Below are 12,193 nucleotides of genomic sequence, written 5' to 3'. Positions count from 1 at the left end.
ATGCGAAGTGCGAATAGTCGAAGGGGGCCGATGGACGAGGGGGCAGCGTGCAGGAGCGTGCGGGGATGAACGAGCCACGCCGAGTGCAACGTGACCGTCGATCCGCGGCAGTTCCAATTGGCTGCGCGGGTCACGTGGTGCCGCGGTCACGTTGCAGCCGCCGTGGCCGCTCGGGAGAACACCTCTCGCTGCCTCTCGCGAGCGCGAGCGGGCCGCAGGGGGAAGTGATCCGCGCAGTTCCTTGGGCCTAACAAACCCACGGCATTAACCCGAGTTCCCGACACCGCGGACATACACACACAACTACACATACTCGCGTCAGTGCAATTGAAAAAAGACACGCCTCACGGCTCATACTTGCGTCAGTGCAATTGAAAATAGACACGTCTCACGGCTCAAATTCGACAAGTGGTTCGTCCTGGCCGTTTTTGGAGCAGTACTGCTTGAAGGCCAATCACAGAAGAAGAAGAAGAAGAAGAAGAAGCGAGCGCGAGCGCTTTTTCTCCTCATCTCGGTCCGCCCGAGGCCGTCTGTTTCTACTGCAAGAGCTCTGAAAGATCCGGGATCCTCGCGCAAGATGCGCCTCAAAATTTCGCCGAAATGTCCTTAGAAACTTGCACAGATTTTCCTCTCTCTGGGTCCTTTAAATCTCGGAAAGAAATCTCGGAATGTTTTACAAAACACTGTTCTTCAAGAGATTCAAAACCAAGTGAATGATAAAACTCAAGGTATGTATAAAATACTAACTTTCCAATATTTTTTAAATACTTAAATAATGTGATTTTTAATAACAACATTTTTTACAGATATTGATACGGAGTGCAATAAAGATGGAGAAAGAAAAAACGTCCCATCGCCTTTCAAAAGAGCTCTGGTTTGGCCTGAAGAGATTAAAAGAACAAAGAAAACAAAGTCAACTAAAAAGATCTCCACCGTATTGACGTCAGAAGAGTGGCAACAGCATCATTTGGCAATACAAGAGGAAAAATTAAGAAAACAGAGAGAAATAGAAGATAGAAAAAAGCGTAGAGAAGAAGCAAAGAAAAGAAAAGCTGAAGAAAAGGATGCTAAAAGAGCTGCAGCTGAAGAAAAGAAAAAACTGAACGAAGAGATTAAAAAATTGATGACGAAGAAGAAAACATTTCAAAAGAAAACTAATACTAATAAAACATTGTAATTGTTTTGTAATGAATGTCTCAATCAAAAGTTTCTGCCGTAACCAAAGTGTTGTGTTGAACTGTTAAAGTTTTAAATAAGTTTAATATAATTATTAAATTAGTGATAAAAGTAAATTATTTAATATATTGTAAAACTCTTTTTCAATTAATAATAAATTTATTTTCTAACCTAACCTCTTAAGGTTAACCTCTTAAGCATTTCTATATTCAATATTTTTATATTTTTAACTTTTCTAAAGTTTTTTATTAACTTATTTGTTATTTCATTCTTGCTTTCACTCTGAAAAATAAAATTCCTTTCATTAAAATTATTTTAATATACACTTAAAAAGTTATGGCTAGTTACTAGGACCTCATAATTTGGACGCTGGGACAATCGCATTTTGGCTGGTCATGTATTGGTACATCGATGTCTACTACATTTTTATTTATTTTAAATAAAATACAGCAAAAAATATCACTTTTTTTACTCGTTTAAGCAAAAAATAATTGTAACTTCCTAAATAAAAAGTTTTTTGTAGCATAAAATTAAATTTATATGTATTAGATTTAAGATTTATTTGCTTCGTATATGCTTAAGTGGCCAGTTATTGGTACTTTTACCTATTTAAATTCTTCTCTCAGCGGGGGTTCGATGCTGAATTGAAAAGTTGCCGAAAAGATATCGAATCGGGGACAAATCTGTTTTTGCGATGTTTTTCGAAAGTTCGGCCGACTCTGCAGAATCGATCCTTCCAATAATGATAAGATTTAAGATTATTTTTACTGCAGGAGAGGTGTAATTTCTATATTAGCATTGTAATTCTTAAAAATATAACAAATTGGGAGTTGGCTAAAGAACGGATTACTTAACGACTATATATTTGTGCAATAAGTTAACAAATAGAAAGCAAAGTTCCCTCCAACGCGTTACGCATTCAGTCGACAAATTATTTATACATTTTGCATAACCATTTGTTATCGATTTAAAGCGCCCGCGCCGGGACAGTGGGACGAGATTACTATATTGATCTGCAAAATCTGGCTTGCGTAACGGCGTAACGAAATTGTGTTTGCCCGATTAAAATAGGCTTCGTGTGTTAAATGAAACATATATATTTAACTATTCATCACGCAGGGAGAGCCCAATAGATTCGGGGAACAATACGCACGGTTTATCGCTTAACTCGCGGCGCGCATGAAAATTCAATCGAGATGTCACTTTCAAGTACAGATGTAACACAACGGCGATATACATCGTACATACTTCCGAGCTAATTACGATTTAATTGAATCGCAGGCATTACCGACGGATTGATTACATGAGGAAAAAAGGGGTGGCAAGTGTGCAAATTTGCGATGCGAGACTCGCGTCGTGCCTTTTCTAAGTAAAGTAACGACGCCGGAGGAGAGACGTCGCGCTTTTAATAAAAACTAAACGATTACGAAATCGCCTCGGCTAAAAGGGAAAGATGGGCAACGTTATAAGGGTCCGGCGGAAGGTTCCGCGATGTAATTATGCGGTAATCATCGGATCTATTCAGGAAGGCCACAATCGAGTTGCGGGGGCAACAATGGGTTTATACGGTTGTTTCCACCACGGTCCGTATAATCTCAAGGCAAAAGTACCTACCAGGGCGAGACGAAGTTCGTCGGAGAAAATAGGGTTGATGGGACGTGCGACGGAAAGTGCGAGGCGCGGCGAGAATATCGGCTCCCGCTGTTTCACGGCGATGCGTGACGCAACGAGTGTGTTGTTGGTGTTAAGCAATTGTAGCGATCGCCAACAATTACGCGCGCAAGCCGCATACCTGCGTTGTGCTGATGTTTGCTTTCGGCGGTCCCCTGCGCGCGAGAGCAGAGGGTTTCTTTTCAGTTTCTTTTAATCGCGGAGGGATAATAAGAAATCGCAATTATCATTTGCTGCCTGTTACGAATCAATCATATAATACGGCTGCATTATGATCGTATTCGTTTTCTATTTAATCCTTACATAAATATAGAAGTCAATAATTTAAGCCGCACACAAAAATGGAAAAATATTAAAGAAAAAAAAACATCGACTGTTTTTCAGCAAGATAATCGTGTTACATTTTACAAATTAGTTGTATATATGCGACTTCCGGAACTCATAAAAATGCTTGATTATCACCAATATCCCGGCTAGACGCGTATCGGATCACTCATTTGCGACTCTCGTTAAAGGGTTACTAATGAATGAAATAAGGTTTCAAGTTATCGAAAGTCGCAAAATATTATCAGAAATATATAAAAGTATCGGGATCTTAAATCATAGCTTCTATTATCGGATTTGTTGATCTGTTTATTTCTAAAAATTGTAATTCCTATATGTTAGGACAAAATAACATAGTATATATAACATGTTATTAATTATATTTTAATATTACACATATTTTAATATTTTTCGTATAAAAATATCAAACATCACCCTTTAGTTTTGAGAACATCTTGTACATAACTTTTAGTAAAAAGTTTTATATTATTCGTCAAATAATACATTTTTCACTCCTACAAATTCTAATGTGTGAGAAATGTTATCAAAAGAAACAAAATACTCAACTTTGAAAAGATACAGTAGTGTCGCAGCCCTTAATTAGATCCCTTGCGTAACTTTATGAGTGTCTCTCTTATTTTGTGTAGACGAAGATTCTCTGCTTGTTATAACGTATATCGTTATAACTCGCTAATCTCATTGCGTATAAGAAAAAATATTTACCTTCGCGATACTCTTGACCGAATTATCGCGCAACATGCATAACAATTTTTTGTCGCACATCCCGAAGAACAACAAATTTATAATTAAATTATAAATCAAGATATAGTTATAATGTCGCGAAATCATCGTACGTATTTAACTTTCGCAAAAACAACATTGTTAGATTATTATTGCATTAATATTATTAGATTATATTCTTATATAGCCCGAAGGGAAAATTTTATCCTACTTGTGTCATCCTTATTGCATTAAAATGCTTTTCCTTATTCAGGGGAGAATTTTAGCGAAAAATTAATCACCTTGAAATACCTTATAATAGATCTCGATAATATCGTTTGCTTATTAAAGCGTTGACAATCATTTTTCGTATACAAGACAGAGAGGATCCTTTGGCACGTTGCCAAATAAATGACGCACACTTTTTAGAATAGTTACAGTCATTTATTCGTTTTTTTTCACATATAAAACATATCAAGAGAAAAAACCGCGATTTCTCGTAGGCTTCCGTTGCTCTCTTGCTACGTCTTCTATTGCGCAAAACCATATGACATAATATAAAAATGACTCTCCCTAAAAATCCATAATGAGTGTGTTTCATTCATTCCGAGTTTATGGATTACGGGGCTCGCTTTAATCTGTCTTTCTCTCACGATGCGCTACTTATTCATTATCAATATGTAATATTCGACATTATCCTGTCGCGCTCTATAACTATATATCTTCTCTATACATTATCTATATGATTTATTCCATAAATTCCATGCGCTTTTCTTTACACTATATATTATTGTTGGATTAGTCCATATGTAATATATTCGTGCGATTCCCTAACAATATCGACCGACTTTATTTCATCTCCTCGCAATTACTTATTACACATTACGTTATATTATTTATTAAACATACTCGCGATGCACGCGTGTCGTATATTTTATATACTTAAAATTCACGTAAAAAAAAAATAGATAGTTGAAAGACTATTCATGCCGCAGATAACAAACAATTCATGTGTGCAATATATTTTAACGGCAAATATATACGTCGCGTTTAAATTAAATCATGAATAGAAAAAAAAACTATGGAAGGTCAGTAGCACAGGAGTGATGAAAACATCCTCCCTTTCGCAATAGTGTTTCCCTTTGTTGCTCCCGTTTATCCCGCACTAACGAGGAAACTTTCGGAGGCCTCTTTGAATTCGCAAATTCTGGATTTGTCGTAGAATAGCTCGGAATGAAAGACCGCCTTCTTTTTTATTTTTTTCCCCAGTTGTTTCGGGAGACAAAAATATACCCGCGGCTCGTTAAAATCGTTTCCCGAATCCGAATGTCTTCCCCCATCTGTTTGTAGTTTCTGTTTCTTTACCAAACTGCCATCCTCTTTACGAATATCCTCCCTACTTAAAAATATGGACATTCAAGAGAACATTCTATATTCAGATAACGTCCGGCAAAGAATCTCTCTCTTTTGTGAGACTTGAGGAGAGGAATTATGGCTGCATTGCACCGAGAGTATCTTCGATTTGATTTACCGTCAGAATAATGATTATTTTTGCGTGAAGAACTCGATCGGTCCGACTCGAGTCAAATGAAAAATATTTCTGATGAAATCGACCATTTTCCCGATCAACAGTAAATTTCCACGAGAAGAAATTGCGCTAGCCCCAGAATATATACGTTAAATTATAAAGATCTATTAGAAGTATCTGCTCGCTATTACGAGTATACGAAACGCGAGCTCACCTGCGACAGCATTTCAGAGCAAAATACTACCGGCAGTAACGATAAAGACTTAAGGACGAATTTCAAATGTAAAATACTGCGACAGTATCACAAGTGGGAGAAGCGCGAAAGGCATGGACGCGAATTTGTGTCCATATTCCACTCTCGAAAAAAAAAAATTAAAAAAGAAATACTTGGTAGAATATGGTTATACGATACGAATGAATTATATAATCAACGTGCACGGGCGAGAGAGAATTCGAGCCTACCGAAAAAAAACGGAACTATGTGAGCTGTGAAGGAACTGTAGCTCGCGAACTACGTTTCTTAGCCTCTGCGCCCGTCGAATTAAGTCCATCACACACGATCGCGCACAGTGTATAAATCCTCTCTTAATATAACACTTAATTTATAACAATTAATTCGATTGCGGTATGAATCAAGGCCGTCGAAGCTGACAGTAGACGCGATTGCGATATCAAGCGGATCCTATCAAACATGTAGTCTCTCTTTTAACGCTATACACGTAAAAATGGTCCTCGTGAACGTTAGTTAAAAATAATCGAGTTTTTTAAACAATTCCCCGATCTCTTTTTTTTCTGTTTAAAAAACTCGATTAAATCTCCTTCGATTTTGACTAACTTTCACGAGAACGACACATAGAAATATAAATATACACGTATCTCGCGATAAAACGGCTCTCCATAGAAAATTTCCGTCTGAAACCGCGACAACGACGTCAACGACACATCATGCGGCGCTCGTCACTACGCGATTTAGCGTTTTGCTGAAAGCGAAGGAACCAAAAAGACCAGCTGTCAGCATAATCGAACTTTGAAGAAAGAAGCCAATTAATTTGCATATATCTATTATAATATTGTTATGGGAGTGCTATAATGAGTGGCGACTTAAGTCTACTTAAATAGACAAGCTCTCTTAAAAAATAAATGTAATCGCTGTATAAAACTACAGTTTCAACCCTCGCAGCTATCTCTCGCCGTCAATATTGCAGGCATTCACTCGATTCCTTTCGCCCTCAAGTTAAATGTAACAACGTCTCGCTGAAATATTGTCACTCTTCGTTTTGATTATAATGCGATAATTTCACTCTTTCGAAGACTAATCAAATAGCTACCAGAGCCGGTATTCGCAGTCAAATCTTAGATTTAAGATTGGTTTATGACATCTTAAGTACAATCTTAAGATGTCATTAACCAATCGTCATTAACCGTATTAGCATCTTAAGATATTACTTAAGACGTTCTTGAAATAAGATCTGACTATGAATACCGGCCATAGCGTCTTAAGACATTACTTAAGACGGTCTTAGATACAAGGTCCGACTACGAATCCCGGCCGAGGTGTCCCGGAGAAACGGACCTCAATCTTAAAAAGTTCTGTCGCTAAAAAAAAATATGTCGGTCAAGATTTGTTAAAATTTAGGTCGGTCGTTCCAGGGCATGTTGTACATGAGCACAAACCGCGTTTCCCATGTTGTCAAAACGTGCACGAACGATGCGTTAGGAACAGAAAAACGAGCACAACAACGTTCCTTCGCGTGGACACCGGATGGACACCGGAAACGGACGTTACAACAATCCAAGAAGAGCCAAAAACCGCTTCCTTCGTTCATACTCTCGCGATGTATCCAGGTACATATTCGATACGGCAAATGATTTGTTAAAAAATACACAAGACACTGTACAAAAGTCACAAGTCGAATCCTCTTTCGCGTCAAACGTATGGCTTATAGGAACATCCAATTTTGTGTGTGGAGGGCGTTCTCACGCGCCGTGGCGGCGCCGATTATCGCGTGCGCGTCTCATTCTCGCGCGTGTCAACTGTGATTTTCATGCGTTTCGGCCTACCGCGCGTCTCCATGGCCGCGGTACTCGCGACTCGACCGACAATCGACTTCCGTTTCGCGGCTTTGCGCACCCCGCTCGTCCTACGAACCGTCCTCGCCGCGTCGACCTCACGTAAATTCACATCGCTTCTCTCGGTGGCCTGCCTCGAGCGTCTGGTGCGTCCGGCTATTCGCTCCATCTCGTCGTACTGAGTCTGCAAGCGACGAGCCAGCTCGAAGTCCTCTCGCTCCTGCAGCAACAATCGCTCGATCCGCTGCTGCTCCTCGATCACTTCCTCGTCCGAGAGAAGTCTGCCGACGCAGACGGCGTCGTCGTTCTCCGGGACGCGCTGATCCGTCTCGTCGCAGGACTCCGGCGGCGAGTCGTAATTAAACTTGTTATTACTCTTTTTACTCTTGTTATCCGACTCGCTTGCCATGGAAGAAATCCTCGTCAAGTTTCGCGCGGACTTCCTCAAGCCGGGCACAGCGTCTGTTGAGAGATCGTTCTTCCCAAGATCCTCCGTATTGTTCTGAGAGCTGCTCTTTTTTCGCCGCTTCGCGGAACTTTTCATGGAATTGCCGTCGACTTCCGTACTCTCTTGAGATGTCGAGAACGTAGCTCGATCCACCGCTATCCTCTCAGGTAACGCTTTCTTCCTCGTTGTTGTTCTGCTTCTTTTAGACGCACTGGCTTCCGTTCCTGGCTCCAGCGTCTTCTTCCCTGCGTTTTCTTTCCTCCTTTTAATTCGTTCCGCTATATTTTCAACAGCTACGTCATCGTCACCGTCTCGCTCGCCGGTTTGCGAACTTGTTTTACTGAATGACGAATTGGAGCCCGTCGGCTCGGCCTCCTCTTCATCCGTCACGTTCACGGTAAGTCTGGTTTCCTTTCTGCTCCGTAGGTTTCTATGCCGTTTATATTTCGCTACCATACCGTTTCGCACGTTCGCCCTCCAAGCCTTATCGCGCGTTCTTCCCGCGTCCGCTTCATCGTCCAACAACTTCTTAATCACTTTAGCGCCATTGATTATTTTACTTGTATTCTTCGTGTAATTTTTGTTACTATCGAACGACGGTTCGGGTATAAAATTGAGTCGGCGGATAGCGTCGTTTGTCTGAGGCTTCGTCGTCGACTTATTCGAAACCGTTTGAGAATGAATGAGCGACGTTGATGGCTTCTGCTCGATTAATGTCCCCGTATTATCCTTCAGACTGTGCGCAGCGTGCTTTTCCTTTGCGTCGTGTCTTATTTTACCTGTAACATCTTATAATTAAATAAAAAAACATAGGCTCATATATTTAGACAATTTTAATTAAGAATCTAATTAGTCATATATATAAAAGTATCTATGTAACATGATATATGCATGCGAATATTTATAAATTACCTCTGAAGGCGCTCCAAGAGCATCCAATAAGTTTCACGTGTGTCGGCGATGGAGGTTTTGGCACTGCGTTAGACACTTTCTTTAAAATCGGGACCACCCTAATCAACTTCGGATCTATCTGTTTTCCATCTGGAAGCAGATACACACACACACAAACATAAAAATATTTAAAAAAGATTTTTTTGCACAAACTATTGCACTATCAAATAAATTAACTTTCTCTCCTTCTTTTTGACATATAAATACCTGAAGAAATTAGCAATTTCGTTCTCGGCACCGTCTTGATCGGCTTGAAATGATGAATCTCCTGATTTATGCTGTCGTGACTGCCGGAACTCTCGGCGCTGCCTATCCTCTCGTCGTCGTCGGCCAGCGTCACGCACACCTCCACCCCGAGACTCTTCTTCTTGCTGTTCACCACGTCACTCGGCACTCGCAACTCCTCCTTAGTCTCCGTCGCGTAAGCCCTGGACGTGGAGCAGCCGGGCTCCATGAAATAATTAGAGGTGCAAGGTTGAGTAAACTTGGATTGAAGTTTCTTCGCGACAGCGTTATAAACGGGCATTTGTTTCTGGCAACAATACGCAGCCGGATTTTTGTACACACCGGACGTGTTTGCCTCCTTAGAGCCGCGTACACCATAATACACGTCCACCTTAGATAACATATTTATTTGCCTCGTTTTCGAGCTGTCTCTGAGAGATTCGGGAAGACCCATGTGCCTGCCTTCCAAGCGTGCAGTTTCGGTTTGCGGCGTTGTCTCGACATTATTTACACGTATAGTCGAATAGTTGAACTTGGACTCGTTAAAGGCTAAACTCGGCACCGACAAACACTCGTCGTAACACTTTGTAGCTTCCTTCTGCGCGGCATCCTTTCGCTGCTGCTTGGCCAGAGTCTTAGCCAGCAGCTGATCCTGCGCCAGCTGCGCCAGCAACAACTGCTTCTCCTCCGCCTGAATCTGCTGAATCAAAGCCTCGCTGGCTATCTGTTCGACCTGCCTCTGACGGCGCCTCTCTTCCTCGACCTTTTGAAGTTGAGCCTTGTACTCCCGGTGTATCTCTCCAGCCGCGCTGAGTATTCTATTCGCCGCATAATCTGCATAAAAAGAAAATACTCTTCTGTGGTATCTGGTATCTCGTAACAAAAATCAACACGCTTGACACGCAACACACACTACGTATTCTTCAATTACAATAATTTTATATTAATAAGTTCAACAAAAGTTAAGAAACAATCACAACCGCCGATGCGTGTTAAAACTGAAAATCGCGTTAAAAAAAACGGAGCGAGGTGATGCTGCGGATTAAAGCATCGAGATTACATAATCCGCAGGAGCATCTATCAGAAGCACGCGAAATGTCATCCCGACAAGTAAACACAAATCGCTTAGGTTATGTTACATTTGTTTATTGCTGGGACGCACGAGTGTGTGTGTGTGTGTGTGTGTGCGTGCGGGATTGCGCGGGCGCGCGCGGGGTTTATACGTGTATGCACGAATATATATATATGCGCGTCTCACTCACCAGCGTCCAAGCCGAGGTCCCCCTCCTCACCATTGTGCTTGTTCTCGACCTCCTTCGGGAACTTGGACCTGATCAGCTGCCAGAGGCCGTGGTTCACCAGCGTCTCGGATCTGGTGGCGGTGCGCACCCAGGAGCCCACCCGGACCCGGCAGAGCGGGCAGCTCAGGCTGTTGTGCTCGAACGTACCTTGCAGGCAGCGCAGGCAGAGGTTATGTGTGCACGGCAGCGTCACTGGCTCGATCAGGATCCCGCGGCATATCGGGCACGTCAGTTCGCGCAGATCCACGTCCGCGGTGGTGCGCGACACCGTGAGGTCCAGCAGCTTCGACGTGCGCTTCAAATACATTTTCCCATATCCCCGCGATCCACAGCTACGACAGCTTAACCGCAGCTTGCACTCCTTCCAACTCCTTCCAACTCTTGCACTGCGCCTGACTGCTCCAGCGCCCGCTAGCGAGAATTGAGAGGATACTCCGGTATCGCTGTTATCCGCCGTTCCGAGAATCGGTACATACAACAGGGTTCCTTCCTGTCATCGAACTCGACACGAGATTTTTTTTTTTTTTTTTTTTATACGTCAAGAATTTAAAATTAAAAAAAAAACCGAGAAATTTTTTATTAAAATTATATGTTTTATGTTTCTAAATTTCGTAAAAATATATATATATTATGTTTTATAATATATTCCATATTTTATTATATTTTATATTATATTATCTTCTAAATTTCTTAAAAATCTATACTATTTATATAAAACCCGACTGTTTGTCTGTCTGTCCGCGAACTACTCATTCGTTAGCGGACCGAATGTTTTTAAATCATTATTGATCGTATGGTAAGGGGCGGCTGCAACGTCTTATTCGAATAGAATCGTGGCGAAGGTTAAAATTAATACGAAAGCGAAAGGTTATATGACAAAAAGACAAGACAATTATAGTTAATTGATTCCGAAGAGTTTTTGAAAAAGGGAATAAAATTAAATTTGCGTGACGTCACATAAAACAAGTCTATTTAACAAGGTAGCCAATAAATTTTTACACAGCCATTACATATCCCGTCTTCTTGAAAAAATAGATCGCAGGTGCAAACAAAAAATTGATCGATCGATCGCGGTGTTAAATTCTTATTCGACTAAAAGCAGAATTACAAATAGAAATTCGACGATACAGGTATCCCCCACTTTTCGAAAGTTCGCTTTACGTCACTTAACGCTTTTACGAAAAAAAAATTTCCCATATACATATAAATTAATGGTAATTGTTTCTTCGCTTTACGCCATTTCGGCTTACGGAAGGAACGCTCTATTTTCAGATAACGGAAGCAATCTGCATAAGATTGCCGAACAGTGGAAATATTTTTAAAAAATTATCTATCAAAAACTTCGTTTCCTTTTATTTATTTTATTCCTCTTCTCTCTCTCTCTCTCTCTCTCTCTCTCTCCCCCCCTTAGAATAGTAATTTTAAAGAAATATAATATATTCGCCAAGCACGCAGTGCTATGACAAAACCGTCTTCTTCCATTGATATATGTATTGAATTCTTGAAACCTTGAACTGGAATTTAGTTTGTGTGTGTGTGTGTGTGTGTGTGTGTGTGTGTGTGTGTGTGTGTGTGTGTGTGTGTGTGTGTGTGTGTGTGTGTGTGTGTGTGTGTGTGTGTGTGTGTGTGTGTGTGTGCGTGTGTGTGTGTGCGTGTGTGTGTGTGCGTGTGTGCGTGTGCGTGCGTGTGTGTGTGTGTGTGTGTGTGTGTGTGTGTGTGTGTGTGTGTGTGTGTGTGTGTGTGTGTGTGTGTGTGTGTGTGTGTGTGTGTGTGTGTGTG

At 41.1% G+C, this 12,193-nt stretch overlaps 1 protein-coding gene and 1 long non-coding RNA gene across 3 annotated transcripts; one reads left to right on the top strand and one right to left on the bottom strand.

The window, feature by feature from the left end:
* Positions 1-192: 192 nt before the first annotated feature.
* Positions 193-1,192, top strand: LOC143901686 (uncharacterized). Its single transcript, XR_013258162.1, has 2 exons — positions 193-728; positions 807-1,192. It is a non-coding gene; the product is annotated as an uncharacterized LOC143901686 (long non-coding RNA).
* Positions 1,193-3,571: 2,379 nt separating this feature from the next.
* LOC143901666 (uncharacterized) lies at positions 3,572-10,959 on the bottom strand. Of its 2 annotated transcripts, none has more exons than XM_077414095.1 (4): positions 10,376-10,959; positions 9,096-9,947; positions 8,850-8,978; positions 3,572-8,725 (listed from the first exon to the last, which is right to left on the bottom strand). In XM_077414095.1, the coding sequence occupies exons 1-4, from the start codon at positions 10,719-10,721 to the stop codon at positions 7,419-7,421; spliced, it is 2,634 nt and encodes an 877-aa protein (XP_077270221.1). In that variant the 5' UTR covers positions 10,722-10,959; the 3' UTR covers positions 3,572-7,418. The 2 variants fall into 2 exon arrangements, with proteins under 2 accessions (XP_077270221.1, XP_077270232.1); XM_077414106.1 differs by having other exon boundaries at positions 3,572-8,716.
* Between the last annotated feature and the right edge of the window lie 1,234 nt (positions 10,960-12,193).

The sequence above is a fragment of the Temnothorax americanus genome, unplaced genomic scaffold (genome assembly GCF_048541705.1).
Source record: "Temnothorax americanus isolate GAGA-0224 unplaced genomic scaffold, ASM4854170v1 Scaffold10, whole genome shotgun sequence".
Lineage (NCBI taxonomy): Eukaryota > Metazoa > Arthropoda > Insecta > Hymenoptera > Formicidae > Temnothorax > Temnothorax americanus.
This window is presented reverse-complemented; position numbering and strand designations above follow the sequence as displayed.